At 38.4% G+C, this 18,682-nt stretch overlaps 1 protein-coding gene across 1 annotated transcript in view; it reads left to right on the forward strand.

Moving 5' to 3' along the window:
- The window catches only part of LOC127583993 (DNA-binding protein RFX7-like), a 62,727-nt gene extending 45,244 nt beyond the window's left edge, over positions 1-17,483 (forward strand). The window contains exons 7-9 of the mRNA XM_052040470.1: positions 270-477; positions 4,848-5,152; positions 8,732-17,483. Of these exons, the coding sequence (XP_051896430.1) occupies positions 270-477; positions 4,848-5,152; positions 8,732-12,097 (3,879 nt within the window). The 3' untranslated portion in view covers positions 12,098-17,483. The remainder of the gene's footprint in view (positions 1-269; positions 478-4,847; positions 5,153-8,731) is intronic.
- Positions 17,484-18,682: the final 1,199 nt, after the last annotated feature.

The following is an 18,682-nucleotide window of genomic DNA, read 5'->3' on the forward strand; positions in this document are numbered from 1 at the left end:
ATTGGGTCTGTCTATCCCAAGATCAAATGTAGGTTGTACTTTTCTGAGGGAATATTTTTTCACATATTGAACTGTTTACATTAAATTATTTGTGTTGTTGCTCCAAACTTGACCTAAATTTTACTTTTAAGTTGTTTAAGCAGTTCTTTGGACCAATCTTAAACGGTTTTCTGATAGAAAGCAAGAGTGTAGCCCAAGAGGTTTTTTTTGAATGAGTGTATTTTTTTACTATACTAATAATTACAGTCTAATATTTGATTGTTTTCTAGTCTGAAGGATCAGACTGTGCAGGCCACTTGCAGAGCATTGATGAAGAGGTCAGATCTGCGGCTTGCAGTCTGGTTTGTGAGTGGGCCCAGAAAGTATTAATCCGCAAATTCGATTCGGTGGTTGATCTAGCTCGTTTCCTTGTTACCAGTCACTATATTGGCACTAAATCCGTGGCTGCGTTGTCTGTGATGGCCGGTGCACCTTCAGGTGAGTAGCTACGTGTGTAGAATATTTCTTCTGCCTTTCTCCATTTAAATATCTTAAAAATATATTATGGCTGCTGCTTATCATTTGGCAAATTAGGGTGGTTAAAGCAAACAGGTTGTCAAATACAGTATTCCTTGCATTATTTAATGTCTAGGGAGTTCAGGTACACAATCTAGTCATGTGAGACGAGTTGCTCCTCCCCTTTCCTGATAAGTACATGGTGCAGATTTTGTGATCGTCTGTGAAGGATGGGTGCATTATTCACCTCTCTGATAGTTGCCTTGAGTTAGATACTTTAACACGGGAGGAGGCTGATTTGTCTTATCAGGTCCACCCTAGCTCCCACACAGAGCAAATTCATCAGATTGATTCCTGTTCTCTTTGTTTCCCTATGGTCCTACAACTTAATCACACATGTCCATCAACTCCCCTTTTGATTTTTTTGTTTGCCAATTACCCACATTAAGGTGTAACTTACAGTTGCCACTTGACCTATCAGTATGTCTTTGAGAGAAAACTGGAACACACAGTGGAAAGCCCCCAATCCCCAGTAGTCATGGAGGTAACGTATAAGCTCCACACAGGGCACCTGTAGTCAGGACCGAACCCCCCAGGTCCTTGGAACTGTGAGACAGCAGCGCTACCTGCTGAGCCACTGTGCTGCCTGACGTTTGCTTACATAGTTCCCAAAGGGTTTACAGCAAAGAATTGCTCGTATCCAGTGTTTGATTCGGCATGGTATCTTCGGAGCATCTGGGAGATCAGTTAGTACAAAAAAAACTAGGATTCAAGAATTTTTATGTATTCATTAATTTGTATTTAGGGAGTGAAATAAAGATTGGGGAAAAGCTGGGGTTAATAAGATATTTTAGTAAATACTAATATATAAATTATCAAGCAATACCTTTTTGAAGAAATGGGACTCCATACTTTGTAAAATTAAATTTCCAGGGCTCGAGATTATTTGAAAGTGACTATCAGCAGTCTTGCTATTAAATGTTCTTTTACTCACTGTGCAAATACGGACATTTTGCGACATATTTCATGAAGAACTGATGGCGTTTGTACCTTTGTATGTCTTTGATTCCATCAGTGAGGGCTGCTGCTGTATTTTAATGCAACTCCAGAGTAATTTATAACCAAGAGTAGAATTATATTCTAAAATGGAGTGCAGGATTGTTTGTGTCTTGAAACAAAAGATGCACTCCTATCTTAACTATTTAGATATTTTTTTTAATTTTTGATTACCTACTACTTTTTTCTAAGTATATTTGGTTTCTGTTTGAGATGCTGTTTGTATCCTTAAAAGTACAGTTCAGGTTAAACACATGTAGATCTTTCGAGATGCAAAATTTTCTTAACTTGACCTACTTACACAGGGAGATGCAAAATTCAAAAAAAAATATATGTGTGTGTGTGTGTGTGTGTGTATGTATGTATATATATATATATATATATATATACACACACACACACACACACACACACACACACACACACACACACACACACACACACACACACACACACACACACACACACACACATATCAGGCCAGAACTTTCTATCAGTGGCAAGCAACCCATGCTCCTTGCTAACAGATATGCCAACTGTGGATAACCTGTCATAGAGCCAGAAATGTCAACTTGATGGCAAATGCTATTCTGATCCAACTGGAAAGGTCTTGCATAGGGTCAGGCCTTGTGTGATGTAATATCATCACTTGGGAGGCCAGAATAAACCCTTCCTGCAAAATGTCTGGAAAGAAAATTTTGACAAACAGCAAAGCTGTAGCCCCAGGTTTTGCCAGTTCTCTCAAACTTGAAATACACTCGAGATTTGGAGATTTTCAATGACTATTAAAATGAATTGAATTAACTTCAAAATATAATTCACATTAAACAAGATCATATTTTAAAATAAAACTACTAATTATTTTGCTCCTTGACTTCATACTATCCTCTCCATTCAAGTGAATAGCTTGTTCCTGACACCAATTCACCAGTGTAACTCTGGAGAGTTACAGCTAGCTCATGCTCTGCCTCTAAACTTTGAGTCCAATACTGGCGTGCAAATGGGAATTTGCTGGTGGAGTTTTGGCAGCAAGTTCCATATTCTTGTTGAAATTCCAAGTTTCCTATCAATTATTTCCCATTAAATTCCAGCCCATTGTGAAATATGTAGTACACCAAATCATTCAAAAATTATGTGCTCTAATGTATTACAAGAAAGCCATTTTCAATAAGATTATTAACCTCTGACATCTATCTGATGCCTTTTACTGACAATTTAACAACTTGTATGAGGACTTCCCTCATTACCTTAAGATAAGATATCTTTATGAGTCACATGTACATTGAAACACAGTGAAATACATCTTTGCATAGAGTGTTCTGGGGGCAGCCCGCAAGTGTCGCCAAGCTTCCGGTGCCAACACAGCATACCCTCAACTTCCTAACCTGTATGTCTTTTGGAATGTGGGAGGAAACCGGAGCACCTGGAGGAAACCCATGCAGACACGAGGAGAACGTACAAACTCCTTACAGACAGTGGCTGGAATTGAACCCAGGTCGCTGGCACTGTAATAGCAACAGACTGATTCTGGGGATGGTGTGACGGTCATATGGAGAGAAGTTGGGTTGAATGATCCCGTATTTGCTGGAGTTTAGAAGAATGAGAGGAAATCTCATTGAAATGTACAAAATTATGACAGGGTTAGACAGACTGGATGTGGGGGTGGGGGGGGGTGGGGTTCCCTTTGCAAGGCGTCACAGTCTCAAGACTAAGATGAGATTTTTTTTTCCCCCACACTGAACCTATGGCATTCTGTATAAGAATGCAGTGGAGCCAATGTCATTAAATATAGTTAAGAAGGAGGAAAATAGATTTCCAGACACAAAGCATCAAGGGGGATGAGGAGAGAGCAGGAGTATGATGTTGAGAGAGTGGATCAGCATAATACAAAGTGGTGGAGCAGGCTCAAAGGGCAGAATGGCTTAGTCCTGCTATTTTTTTTGTTGTTGTTTCTATATTTCCCTCACTGCCAAGCTGCTGTGTGGCATCACCAGTTATCCTGTCCATTTGTGGCATTATTGAAAACATAGGCTTTAGATCCATCTTAGAGCTGATCTGGAGATGCATGAAGTGGCACTTAAGTGTTCATCATGGCATTATTAGCAAAAAAAAAGGCCTCCCTGCAGGTTAGAATATTGAGGTTTCAGAAAGGACTGCACGGTGGCATTGTATGTAGTGCAGTTGTCTCACAGCTCCAATGACCCGGGTTCAGTTTGGACCTCCAGTGTTATCCTGTGGAGTCTGCATGCTCTCCCTGTGACCAGGTGCTCATTTCTCCCCCACATCCCAAAGGCATGCTGATTGTAAGGTGAATTGGCTATTGCAAATTGATGTGGGTGATAGAAAAACTGGGGAAAGTTGATGTGATCATTTATGTGAGAATGGGTTACAGGGGGGGGAATGGCACTGCTCTGAGCTGGTCTAGACTCGAAGGGTTGAATGGCCTCTGTCACAAGAAATGTGAGAAAAAAATAAGAGCAGTACTGAAAGTAGCCATTTATTGTTCAGCTATCTGCTTTTGTTTATAAAATATAACAACTGACTTGTTAATTTTTTGTCTTATTGTTTTCCTTACTGTATTTTGTTTTGTCAACTTTGTAAAAATAGTTGGTGACATTCTTCTCTGTAGAAGGGATATTGAGATTTCAATGCTTGGGTAATGTTGCTTCACCTATATAGGCAAGAATGCTCCTTATGGACTATACAATATCTTGATATGTTTGATGTTGACAATGGTTGCAAAAACTGGATGGTTCACCTTTGCTGGCACTGACATCCTTATTGAGGGTAGTTGTGATTTGTTATGTTACATTAAAATAACTTGAAGAGCCAAATTACACCTGAATGTTTTGCCTCTAAAAGGGTGCAAATGTTAGAAGCAATTAGTAACTGCAATAGGCAAAAACAAGTTGTGTCCTGGTTCCTAGATGAATAATTATGAAATTTAATATTCAGAAGCCTGTGCTTTTATTTCCTGACCAATTGCTTATAAAAATAGCTAAGTTTCTCCATGGAGCTGGTGTTTCAGCTGAGTTGCAGAGAAGATTGGAGATGCACAAGAGCCTAGTGTGCTCAAAGGAATACCGAGTTTTTTTTTACAACAGTTATTACATCAGGTTTCCATTCTTGTAAGAAGACCAAGAAACGGAGTTGAAAGCACAGGTGGTAAAATGGCTGTCGTGAAAAATATAGTAATAGGCCCCACATATCAGAGCAGCATAATCCTCACTGTTGATAGTAATGTTTTGCTGACTTATTAAATATCGGTTTTTGTGTTCATAATTTTCTTGTTGCAGGAGGGAAACAACCATCTGCTTTTGTGCCTATGGCTGAAAGCAATTCTTTTCAGCCTCAGGTGAAGACTTTACTTTCCCCTTCAGTAGATGCCAAACAACAGTTACAGCGCAAAATTCAACAAAATACATTGAAAAAACAACAAGAACAGAAGCTTCAATCTCCACTTCCAGCCGAACAACAAGTGAAGAAGATAGAGGGCTCCACTGTTGGAGGAGTAGCGAACATTCCCAATGGAAGCCCTGCTTTGCTTTCTCCACAACCCACCATTGGCATAGTGGTGGCAACTGTTCCCAGTCCTATCCAAGTAAGTTATTCATAGTTCAGTATTAAGATTGAATAGTCAAGAATAACAAAGTGTTGAGGGGTGGGCTTGTGGGGAGGAGTCAAAGATCTAAAATAGAAATGCATTATCCACATTATGAATTGTTTATGTTTTCAAGTGCAAAGTCACGGATTAAGTACTCATGGTAACTGACTGTTTAATTGCTTCAGCACTGTAGATCCAGTTTCAAAGTCACAGTTTGATTAAAATTTCCTGAGCATTGATCTGGACGTGGTCTGATACTGTTTTATTTATTAGGCTACTGTTTCCCAGTGTCTTTTATCATCTGTAACATGTATCTTTCCAGTGAATAATCATATGCAGTGGGAGGTATTGGGAAAAAATCTTCTGAAATATTTTAATGTAATTTCCCAAACCACTTCTGCCCATTCTCCCTTCTTACTTAATGGAATTCCCTTTATTTCGTTTTCAGATCCTATTTTCACACTTGGGTTTGTCACTCTCAAACTAAATGTGTAATCTCTATTTCCAAAAGATCCTTACCACGAGATCACTAATTTATTCCTGTCTTATTATACATAACTAGACATAAGATATCTTTATTAGTGACATGTACATCGAAACACACAGTCAAATGCATCTTCTGCGTAGAGTGTTCTGGGGGCAGCCCGCAAGTGTCGCCACGCTTCCGGTGCCAACATAGCATGCCCACAACTTCCTAACCCGTACATCTTTGGAATGTGGGAGGGTACTGGAGCACGTGGAGGAAACCCACGCAGACGTGGGGAGAACGTACAAACTCCTTACGGATAGTGGCCGGACTTGAACTCTGGTTGCTGGTGCTGTAATAGTGTTAGGCTAACTGCTACACTTGGACAGAACAGGGAACAAGCTACTGCTCTAAGAAACAGTTTTGCCTGTATTCCATGAATTTATCCACAAGACTGGGCAAATCAAACTTGCACAGGCAATCTGTGAAAATTCAAGTCACACATGACTATGGTTACCGCATTACCTTGTTACAAAACCCCCTTGTTTCTTGATTGATGCCACATACAGCAATGTAGTCAATGTGAGGGTGCGGGCAATGATTTCTTTTTATTATTTCTTATTCTGATCCATTCTGCCTGACTTTCTGAAATGCCAAAAATCCGGGAATATTCATTTCTCAACAACTGAAAATCAAAAAATCTGCAGATGCTGGAAATCTGAAATAAAAATGGAAAATGCTGGAAATACATAAGTACAAAAGTATATCCGGCATTTTCTGTTTTTTGTTTCAGATTTCCAGCCTTGGTCATCTTGCAGATACATCATTGTAATGAATGTTAGGTCATACCCATTTATGTCTCTTTATACCATCTGTTCACTGTTGTATCCATTCAGATAACGAGCCTTTAATTTTGACATTTAATCATTTGCCTTGCACTTTTGACTCTTTTTGCGGCAATACTCTCCCTCCTGTTGCACTCTGCTTCTTGTTAATCGTATCACTAAGCTGCACTATCATCTTGTCCTTTCTCTTTAACGTAGTAGATTTTTTTAAACTGAAACTAATCCCACCAACACCACCCACTCCCCAACTCATTATTTAGCCAAGCCCTAACAGTCCTGATTACTTGATTTGCCAGGGTACTGCTCTCAGCATGATTCATTGAGGCCCATCCAAAAAGAACAGTGCCCTCCTTCCCAAATTTTAATGCTTTTGCCCTTTTGAATTTAACATCCTTTTCCCCTTTTCTCGTGCATCACTGTGCCAAGGATTCATCGCTTGAACCAATTTGACCCTATTCTAACTTGCACGTGGTTCAGGTAGTTCAACTTTTTAAGCCCCAAGTCCTCCAGCAGATCCTCTTGTTTAGCCCTACCTATGTCAGTGATTCCTCCATGACCGTGATAACTGGATCCTCTCCTTGCTTGTGCAGGCTCCTATCTAGCCCCTAAAAGGATGTCCTTAACCTTAACATTGGACAGTCAACAGACCCGGCAGTCTGGGCTGCAGAGAAAAAATCTATTTCTGTGAGTACACTGATGCAATGATGGTTTTAACTTTCTCACTTAAGTGGGCCCAGTATCACATTGCAGTGGCCAGGTTGCTCATCCTTCTGCAGTCCAGGCCTTCTCCATACACACCGAAAGAATGTTGTACTTCCTGGACATGGGTTAATGCTTCTTAGGCAAAACCTTCAGTGTCCATATGTGTGCTGAACTCATGGTGACGTCCTCCGAATTCTGATGCATGCCAACATCTCAGCTCCCATCAAATATATGGGGCATGACTGTCTTCCGGAATAAAGTTTGAAGGTGAATTTTTTTTTTTTGCCTTTTTAATTCCAACTCCAGCTGAACAATCCTGAGCCAAAACTTTTCAAGATCCATACACTTAACTGCCAATGAAGTGCAAAGGATTTCACTGATTTTCATCACCTACCATGTGTTACAGTTGCAACACATTACCTACTCTGCCATTCCTGTCAATTCTTGATTTATTCTATTGGTTTAGGTTTCTGTTTATAATATATAGATTCTTTTTGTAACAACTTAGTCCATCTATTAAAGTCTGTACTATTTTTTAATCCACTTTTCCATCTTTTATAAGCTTCAAATACAATTCCTTGGCTTTCAGTAAGCATTAGAAGAAGGTTAAATGCCTTCTGCCTGAAGCTAACACAAACCACCACCGGCCTCTCCTTGCACCCAAATCCCAAGCTTGCCAAATTTCTGACTCGCTCTCTGTTGAAACTTGAGTTTCATTCTGTGTGACCACTCATTACAGGTAGTAGCTTTTTATTCCAAATTTATTCCTGAGATTCAAAGTTGCATGTCCACCAAATAGTTTTAGTCTCTGGACTCTAGTTGGGTAACTTAACCACCATGTCACCATTCCTTCTGTTACTATGCTACCTGTGATACAGGACAATGCAATTTCAGCCCAATGCAATTTCAGCCCGAGTTCATTATACAAGATAAATGTCAGTTCATAGCAATATACACGGTAGTGTAGTGGTTAGCATAATGCTTTACAGTGCCGGCGACACGGGTTCAATTCCGGCCACTGTCTGTAAGGAGTTTGTACGTTCTCACCGTGTCTGCATGGGTTTCCTCCCACATTCCAAAGACGTACAGGTTAGGAAGTTGTGGGCATGCTGTGTTGGCACCGGAAGCATGGCAACACTTGTGGGCTGCCCCCAGAACACTATGCAAAAAAATATGCACTTCACTGTGTTTCGATGTACATGTGACTAATAAAGATATCTAAATCTAATCTATAATCAGTAAAGCTAGTAATAGTGAGCGCTTATAGCGCCACAAAAGGAGATCAGTGTATGCGGCTTTCATAAGATACTTTAAACAATTAAGAGTACAATGATTTTAATTTTGAAACTAGTTGTGAAGGAAGTGAAATACTTGGTTAACCTTGGGTTAGTTGGATACATTTTTCTTACTCACCAGAATATTATTGTGCTGTGTAGTACAGGAAAATAGTATGGAAAACTGTTTATCCTTTAATGTGTGCAAGGAAAACCATTGGCTTTACTTTTGAGGACTTTGTTCATTCTTTAAACATGGTTCTTTTATAATTGTTATGATATTTTTTAGATGCAAAGAAGCCGACAGATGATGACATCACCAAGTCCATTGGGTCCATCAGAGAGCAAGGTCCTTCCTTTGAATGTTCAGGTTGTTGCGCAACATATGCAGTCAGTCAAACAGCAGCAGAAGACTATCCAGAATATCCCTGCAAGTCCACATAATGATCGCTCAAGACCTCGTTATCATCAAATCTTGCCTAAACCACCCTCAACCAACACACTTACCCTTACCTCTCCAACCAGGGTACTTTTGGCTAGTAGTAGTCCAATTAAAACTGTTGTGTCTGGAACTTCCCATGCGAGCTCTTTGAATATGTTAAAGATGACTACAATATCTCTCCCGCCCAGTACTGGTGCATCTCCCAAACCTACATCATCATCAAGCAACAATAGTGGAATAGCAGAGAAAGTAAAATCTGCACCAAGTGTAAGGGTTGGCTCAACTTCTCTTTCTGCAGTTGGCTCTAAAACAAGTAGTGCCACACTTACACCTACTGCCGAGGTCATCAAATCTGAACAGGAAGCAATAGCAAATGATGAAAAGCAGATTCAGTGCCAAGATCATACAAGAAACTTGAAGGATCCTAGAAGAGTTGCTGGTTCTTCTCCATCTGGACAGAAAAGTAATAGTGAAGGTACGGCAAAAGTGAAGATGTCAAATGGGAAAATATCTACTGAGAAGGCAGCTAAAATCTGTAATGGTCAGAAAGCTGAAGGAAAAAAGACCAAAAATGAAGGCAAGTTTGTACAGAATGAAAATCTGGCCATTTCAGTAGTTGGAAATAACCAAAATGCTTTTGCTGTTTCCTCTACTTCAAATTTGACAAGCACCAGCATTAATTCAAAATCCAATGCTGATACTGCCAGGTCTCATAAAGACAATGGGATGTGCCCAAAAAGTCCAAGGAAACGGTCTCCCTCGAATTCTGTATCTGAACCACTGGTGCCACCTGTGAAGAAAGCACTGGTTTTAGAACCTACTTTGGATGGTGCAGAACATCAGAAGACCTGCTCTGCCACTGCAGCAGTGACACCTCCAAAACTCTCTGCAGGTGTACTAGTAAAAAATGAGAAAACACCAGGAGTGGTTCAGACACCTAGTAAAATTACTGTTAAACTGAATACGACAGGGATAACCCGTATATTAGCCAACCCTTCAACCGATATTCAAGTGGTCACCCTGGATTGCGTTCAGACTGCTACAGAGCAAACGCCCGCCTTTCAGGAAAACAAAACTGCAGACTTGGAAGGGGGCTCATTTACTTTGCAGGGAAACAACACAAGTACAAAGCTGATGGCTGATCATACTGACATACAGCATATCAAGAAAAACCACCAATGTTTTTTGACTAATGCGGAAAGGCAGCCAGCTGTAAATGCTAGTGTAATAGAGAATTCAGGGACCATTGATTTTCAAGAATCTGTGTGGGAGCCAGCACAATGTAATGGGTTGGATCAGCAGTCTTATGATCAACAAATGCACGTTCAAAACCAACTCCAAGGTTCTAATTCGGTTCAGCTGCAAGGACACAATCAAATACAATTGTCAAACCAATTACCTCTGCAGGATAATTTGATGGATCTCACTGCTTCAAGTTCACAAACCAATGAGAACTACTTTCAGTTTGATGATGATCTCACACAGGATAGTATTGTAGAAGAGTTGGTGTTATTTGAAGAGCAAATGTCCCTGAATGTTGATTATGGATCTGGGTTGGGATTACCCGCTCATGGTCACTCTGCGGGAAGTCAGAATACACTGATGTCATCTCATCAAACTGGGCAATTCTATCATCCAATCCATAGCAGTGGCACTCCAACCCCAACTCCGACTCCAACACCAACTCCAACACCCAATCCAACACCTACATCAGAAATGATTGGCTCCCAAACATGTTCTAGTCCTAGCTCCAGAATGGCTCAAACTACACCTGTTGATAGTGCTCTCGGCAGCAGCAGACATACACCGATTGGTACACCTCATTCAAACTGTAGTAGTAGTGTGCCCCCGAGCCCTGTTGAGTGCCGGAACCCTTTTGCTTTTACTCCAATAAGCTCCAGTCTGGCCTACCAGGATGCTAGTGTAATTTCCAGCAGCCCTGTTAAACCAATGCAAAGGCCAATGGCCACTCACCCAGACAAAACAAAAATTGAATGGATGAATAATGGATACAACACTGGAATAAGCAATTCAGCAGTGTCGACCAGTGGTGTTGGTATTCTTCCTAGTTATCAGAAACTCACAGAGGATCCCTTTAGAAAACCACATGCCTTTGCAGTTGCTGGACAAACAATGCAGTCATATCACCATAATGCTGTGCAGTTACAGCCCAGACATCATGATGCTCAGTTGGGCCGTGTTACTCCAGTTTCACCCATACCACACCAGGCAGCCTCAGTAGCTAATGGCAATAAGCAGGAGGGATTTGCAGTTCCAGCACCTCTTGACAACAAAGGAGTACATTCATTGATCAATAATTTTAGGTGTCGCAGTGTCAGTCCTGCTGTTCGTCAACGTAATCTTAGCGGAAGCACAGTTGGTCCAGTGATTAATCTGCCAAGAACAAGTTTGGCACCTTTTGGAAGTCCAATGACACCCGAGGTTCACAATACATTTGTTAATAATATTTCAGATAATAGTGCCAACAGCATAGCTCAACGAAGCCAGTCTGTCCCCTTGTCTGTGATGATGCAGACCACGTTCCCATCTTACCAGAAGCAAACCAACACTAAAAAAATTACAAATGTATTGTTAAGTAAACTTGATTCTGAAGGTGATGATGCAGTGAGGGGCTTAGGGATAAACAACTTGCCCTCCAATTATACAGCAAGAATGAATCTTACTCAGATACTAGAGACAACATCTTCTTTTGGTAGTGCCAACCAACAACCAGTGATTAATCCAAGCTCTTCTGTCTTTGAATTCCAGAAGCCAAGTTATGTAACAAAACACATCAATAATGATCAGATGGGTTATATTTCTGAGGATAATCAAGCACAAACAGAATCCAGAGTGCAATCATTGGATTTCAATAGTACAGTCAAAGACTTTCTGGCTGAAGATAGCCTACAGCCAAACCAGCAAGTGGTTGGTCAAGTATCATCAGATCTAAATGTTGCCTCTGATTTCTCCAGTGATCTCAGGTTACCTGCTGAACTTTCAGGCAGCATAAATGATCTGAGCACTTTAGACACAAATCTGTTGTTTGACCCAAGTAAACAACAGGGGCAAGATGTTGATGCTACACTGGAGGAACTAAATGATGATGCAGTATTCCAGCAGATCTGTAATGAGTCCATGAATTCCATGCAGTCTTCAGGTTTTGACTGGATGGAAAGTAAAGATCATCCTACAGTTGAAATGTTGGGTTAAGTCAGAGTACTGTTAAATATATAGCACACATTTCATTTTCTGATTCATTATATTTGGCCTAATAGATGTGCCTGCCTTAAGAAAAACATTTGTTCCTGAACAAGTGTATTCCAGAAAAAAAACGTAACTGTTCTCCATACTGAAGTTCTATTAATCTTGTGTCCATAATTTCATTTTAGGTGCCAGCATTTGAATCATCCTGCATAGTTTACTGCAGGTACATCTGTGTGTATGTGTGTGTTCCATCCATTTATGAAATTAGGTACATTTGCAAGCTGGGCTGCTGTCAGTAGGTAGATTGCTGCAGTAAACTATAAATGCAGTTAGAGCCTCTTTGAAATCAACAGTGCTTAGATAACTAGAGGTAAGAAGAGGTCCTGCTCAGTTTAGGTCTATTAGTCCATTAAATCATCTTTTGTGCTCCTGACTTCAACCATTTGATTTACTTGCCTGTAATTTTAGCCCATCATCTTTTAAGATGCAACTTCATGTTTCTTACTGCTTCATTGTGGCTCTTTAAAACTAGTCACTGTGAATGTGAAGACTGTTGTTTGCACATTAAAATGATGAATGCAATTTAATGTTTTATTGAATTTTCCATAACAAGCAGCAATATTTATAGACCTATTGTTGTGTCTCAACTACATTTTCTTATTGGAGGCATATAGAACTTGGCATTATATCAGCACTAAAGAACCCCTCCAGTGATATCAGTGGGAACTGTGCGATGCAATCCTTTTTCATGATATTACTCGAACTATTTGGCATTTTACTCTAAATTTGATGCCTGAAACTGTCTATGAAGGATAAAATAATAGCAAAGTCTTGAGATACAACAATAAGAATGCAGAATTATCTGTTGTCAGCAGTGTGATGTTTGCCTTTTAACATGAAGGCATTCAGCACCTCAGTGATTTTGGTAAAGTGTGCATATTAGTATATAATGCTAGTTCTTTTCTCCCTTGAGGAGTTTTCATTATACAATCTGTTCATTCTAAATTCCCCTAAGGTACTTTATCAGCAAGGTTAACCTGTGTAAGCAGATTAACAACGATGTTAAAAGAGTACAAGCAAGAATTAAACATGAACTAGGTTAGGTGGAACTTTGTATCCTTTGTATCCTTCCTAAATGAATATACAGTGTTTGGGAAAAATCAGTTACTACCTCCTCATGGTAAAAACAATTAATACTGGTTTATTTAAAAAAAAATTCCTATTAAATATTTTTTACATAATTTAATTTTTACGAGGTTGATTTAAGAGGTTTCCCCACAGAAAATAAGATGTATGAAAATATCCAGAAGTACCTTACTTTTGTCCCAAATATAGCACTTGTCAATGGAAAAGACACTTCTGACAGTTCAACAACACAACAGGCAAAAGAAGTGGGTTGAAAGAAAAGATGGAAGGGTACTGATACAAAGGCTTCTTCCTAATGGGATTATTTTCTTTAAATTTGATTCACTTTTAATCTAATAAAGAGGATTGATTTTTAACTGGGCCCTGATGCAACTTACTTGCCTTTTTATTTACTGCCTGGCCTTTTGGAGCTTTCTTTTAAAGACTATACACCTTCCCACATTGTTTAGTAGTAAAATGCAATGTGATCCTGAAACAAGCTTTAAGTTGATCCACTTTCTATTCTGACTTGGCCATTCTCACCTAATGCAAGGTCAGTCACCTTCAATAGTCTTTTTCTGTAGCTTATCATCAAAACTTAGAAGTGAGGGGAGAATTCTGATTTGTGTAAAGACTTACCCATGTGAAGGAGTAAACCAAACTAGACAGGATGGTTGGCCTGTTTTACTAAAAATCATGCAATTCATTGAAGAGCTTGGAACTTCCTATCTGGAAGTGATGTGATTTTTAGAAGCAACATGGATAAAAATATGTAATTAAGAAAACATTTCAGATGGAAGTGTGAAACCATACAGACATTGGTTTTGTGGATTGCGCTTTTAGTGAACTGGTGCAGGCACAATGTAAAATGTGCTTCTATTGGGTGAGTATTGAATTAGTTTCAGAATCCTTGAATTGTGACTGTTATAACTGCAATTTATCACTGACTCCTATTGGAGAACTGAATATTTTTAAGTGTTCTTACCAACAAAACTGAGAGTGGCTGTTTCAGCACAAATAAGTACCCTGAATCCAAAATTTGCTTGATTTTGTACAGTTCAGTGCCACATTCAGAATTAAATTCACTCATCCACAATTTCACATATCTGTGACCACAAGAGGGTGCTCCATTTTATGCTGCCCATACTTTCAAGTTTATATTCCAAGAGAAGCCTTCCGAGAAATTATCCCATTGTAAATTATAGGAAATGCAATCATAATTTCAAAATCAGTAATGTAAGAGATGGCTTGAACTGAATTTTGTCTCCTTTGACTGTTAAGGGTAACCATAACGATAGTCTGACACTTGATAATATCCAGGTTGTAACTGGAATTTGCCTGTTTATCTCATTGTCAAGGGGCAGTTATAATTGTACTATCGTGAAATTTTGTCTATTGGCTATCCTCAATTTTTTTAAATAACTGGATTGTCTGTGATGATATGCATCCTATGTTCTTCATTTAAACTAACCCTTCTCAAATGTATTAATATTCATTCCAGTTGCAGAGCTAAATTGTTGATCATGAAGAGTCTAACTGTGGAGGTCAGAAATATTAACCAGTGGAAAAATGTCATACTTCCAGTGCATTTCAAACCTCCATTCGAAAAGCTTGGACAACTGGTTAGTGGGGAAAGATGTAGTACAGGAATCGTCTTGGTCTACCTTTTTGTCTTTTGTGAGATTTAATACAAATTCTTATAATTGGGTAAAAAGCACATTGCAAGACCATTTCATTTCTGAAACTTTTTCTTCATCTGTACTTGGTTGGAATCATGAATTAACAAAGTAGCCAAGTTATAGGGTCTGGAAGTGCAGCAGTTAAGTTACTGGATCAGCTGCCAGAGTTGTTGACTGTTGATCCAGAGACACTAGTTTGAATCCCACCACAGAGGCTGGGAACTTTAATTCAAGTAATGAAATAAATCTGGAATTACAGCTGGTTTCAGAAACGGTAATCTTGAGACTGCTGGATTGCCATTAAAAACTTGTGTGGTTCATTCATATCCTTCAGATTAACACAATAACATTTACGCTGTGAATAATTAAAAGTTATTGATTAAATTTGTCTACGTCCCATGAAAAATAGAAGAAAGAAAGTTAGTAATTAAATTTCAGAAATAATGAAAAGATGTAAAATTAAGGGATTTTTTTGGGTTCCTATTACTGTGTTATCATCTTTGCCTTCATTCCCAGATGTACTTCTCCAGCCAAGCCAGGCATCACACTTTTTTTTGCTAACAGCAAAGCTGAGAAACAGGATCTGGTTTTAAATCTACAGCCAGTTTCTCATGAGCACTGATGTAGAATTTGAAATATCTTGCATTTAACCATTCACTGGTGTATTTCTGAAGGGAGACTTAAATGTCTTATCTCTGTAATTTCATCTTTAAAATAAGGGATGGAACAAAAGAATTAACTGCTATTGTATACACAATATGTGAAAACTGCTTATTCTTGTTTTCAATGGATCACCAGACTTTCTTTGTATTACTTTCCTGATGTCTGCACTGCAAAAAATTCCCAGGTTGTCAACATTTCAGTGTTTTAAAGTTATATTTCTATTTGATACTATTAATTATATTAATTCTTGAGAGTTTTTGTCCCTTAACCTGCTGATACCTGTCTTTCAGGTGCACAGTCAACCCATAGGCCTCAGTTGTTCATAACCTAACATTACATTGCTAAACAAGTTATTTTAAGTTGACCAGTTGATTCACCCTAAGTCAAAAAATATTTTGTAGGATGGCCAATAAGAGCATACAAACATGCATAAAATCACAGTTCTAGTATTTAAATTTCATTAATGTATACAAAAATTCATCTGTCAGAAATGCCTGTACCCTATCCAAATGATAATTATTGGCCTTTGAAAATGATTAGCTGAGTAGATAATTGAATGGGATCAGATGCAGCAGTGTTTTTGCTGCTGTCCAATTTTATAATTCTGTCCAATTTTTAAGACATTTTAAGTGTTTTCTAGAGGATTCTAAAAGTGGCCTGCATGTGTGGTTTAACAAATGGGTGAATTAAAAGGCTCATGAAAATATTTGACATTTTAAATTTGTATTTCTGTGTCTTTCCCCTAGTTATTTAAGATTACTTTTAATAAATGCACTTAAAAAGAGCTTTTCACTTGGGTAGTCTCTCAAGTTGATCTTTTGATTTGTTATTTTAATACTGACATATTACCTTCAGATTGTAGTGGAAATACTGGTCCATTGGACCAAAATCAGTCAGCAGAGCACAGATGGACTTGGTCTAGCCGAAACAGCGCTGAACTTAACATTGCATAGTTTTCAGCAAAAGATTTATACATAGGTTTGCACCTTAAGTATAATTGGAGATGCTTTTAATAGAGGTATGTCTTCAATTCTGAGTTCAGTGGACATTCTTGATCATATTTTGCACTAGATGTCTAAAGGGAGTTTCTGGCCTGGCACATCTCTTAGGACAAATGGTAATTGTTACACAACTAAGTTTTCATTTGAATTGATTTTAGAAAGTGAGTCTCTACATAAGGTGAAATGTCATTGCAAAATGACATTTTGATTTTTATGTAGCAATGTACATTGATCTCAATGAGATAATTGTTTTACTTAATTCTCTTGTACGAGAATATTAAAACGATGAAAATTTAAAGTTCAATTTTTCTTCACCATGTTAATAAATGATCACAAGTGTGTATGTGTGTTGAATTATATTGTACAGTGCTAGTTATATTCCAGTAACCACTTTTTGCTGAAATGAATCTGGTTCTTTAATGGCCAGGGATGCTCAATTATACACATTACAAGTTACGTACCTTTTCTGAAGTTTACTAATTAACCTTGGAAACATTGAATATATTATCAATTTTGTTCAATTGATTTGGGGAATTAGTATTTGGTAAACTATTGTGGAAGAAGGTGCTACAGTAATTTGCTATACATATATTTTTGCAAAATAAATTGCCATTAATGTGAGCTGATTGAAAATGATTTGGTTTCAGCAATCATAACTAATACACATCAAGTGAAACTACAAACAATGAACCCCAAATCCTTATGACATCACAAGGTAATGCTGGCCTGTACTACAATTTTTATTTAGTGTAGATTTTTTTTAATGGTATTTGTGTGTTGTACTGCTGAAAAACAAAATCAGTAGTGCAGTAATGTTGGAGTAGCATTTCAGCTTAGCTTTTTTTTCTTATTGATGAAAGTGCTCACAGATATTGTTGAAGTTTTGTAAATGGTTTCAAAAACCAATAAAAAAATTTTGTACCACATTCTCATCTGGAAATTGTGTCCTCGTGTGCTTGCTGTTGTAGCAGTAATCATTACCCTCATGGATAACTCCAATGGGAATACGGTTTGGATTTTGATTATGTACTTGACCACCAAAGCACCATTGTGATCCTATTGAATGGATTACCGTAATATCATAGCCTCCAGTGGAAGGATGTTGAGCTGGAATACAAGATAATGCATTACACTGAAAAGAGAATATTCACTATGATATTGGAGAGAATGCCAGGACTCTACAGTTGTGGGAAATGTTTCAAAAATCAACCATCTCTAGAGAGAAACATTAAAATATATGCAACACCTTTCTGCCCTGTTGCTGTGAGCAACTTACCAAATTGATGGTTTTGTTACATTGATGCTGTCAAAAAATAAAACCTATGGCATGCGAACTTTGATTTAATGCAATGGTAAGAGTATAGGAAAATAGCTTTTTATTGTTTGACAGCATCAACGTAATAAAACAGCAAATTGCTATAGCTTCCAAAAAGGAACTTTCTGACATTAATGTTTTTGCTCATGCAAATTGAATGCTATGATCTTTTATGAGGCAAGGAAGGTTGTTTCATGCAATACATTGATGCTATGTTCAGGAGCTTAGACAATGAATTTAAGATCACACTATAAATTACTGCAAATGGGTGACATCTGAGGTCAGTCACACACATACCTGTGCAACCAGAAGGTAATTGTAGATTTCTCTGTAGATTAGTATTTGTAAAATGAACAATAACAGTTCATGAAGATTGTAACATGGAAAAGCACAAACACAAATCCCATAATCTGGCTCCTCAAGTAGAAAATGATAGATTCTCCCTCTTCCTTTCCAGTCCTGATGAAGGGTCTCGACCTGAAACGTTGACTGTTTATTTCCCTCCATAGATGCTGCCTGACCTGCTGAGTTCCTCCAGCATCTTGTGGTAGGTATACCAGATTCCAGCATCTGCGGAATCTCTTGTCTCAGATTCTCCATACTGAGGTTCTAAAATGTGCATAATTACAAATGCGTCTTGCTTTGCCCAGATCTATTTGGAAATAAATTGGATTTGTATTTTGTCCTGTAGGTTAAACAGTTCTTTTGTGGACAAGTAGTTACTACTGTTTTCTAAACATTTTGATCTGAATACTAGCTGCAGAGGCTCAAGTTCTCTGAAATAGGAAACTAAAAGTGAGTTCAAGTC

The sequence above is a fragment of the Pristis pectinata genome, chromosome 28, assembly GCF_009764475.1.
Source record: "Pristis pectinata isolate sPriPec2 chromosome 28, sPriPec2.1.pri, whole genome shotgun sequence".
Taxonomy (NCBI): domain Eukaryota; kingdom Metazoa; phylum Chordata; class Chondrichthyes; order Rhinopristiformes; family Pristidae; genus Pristis; species Pristis pectinata.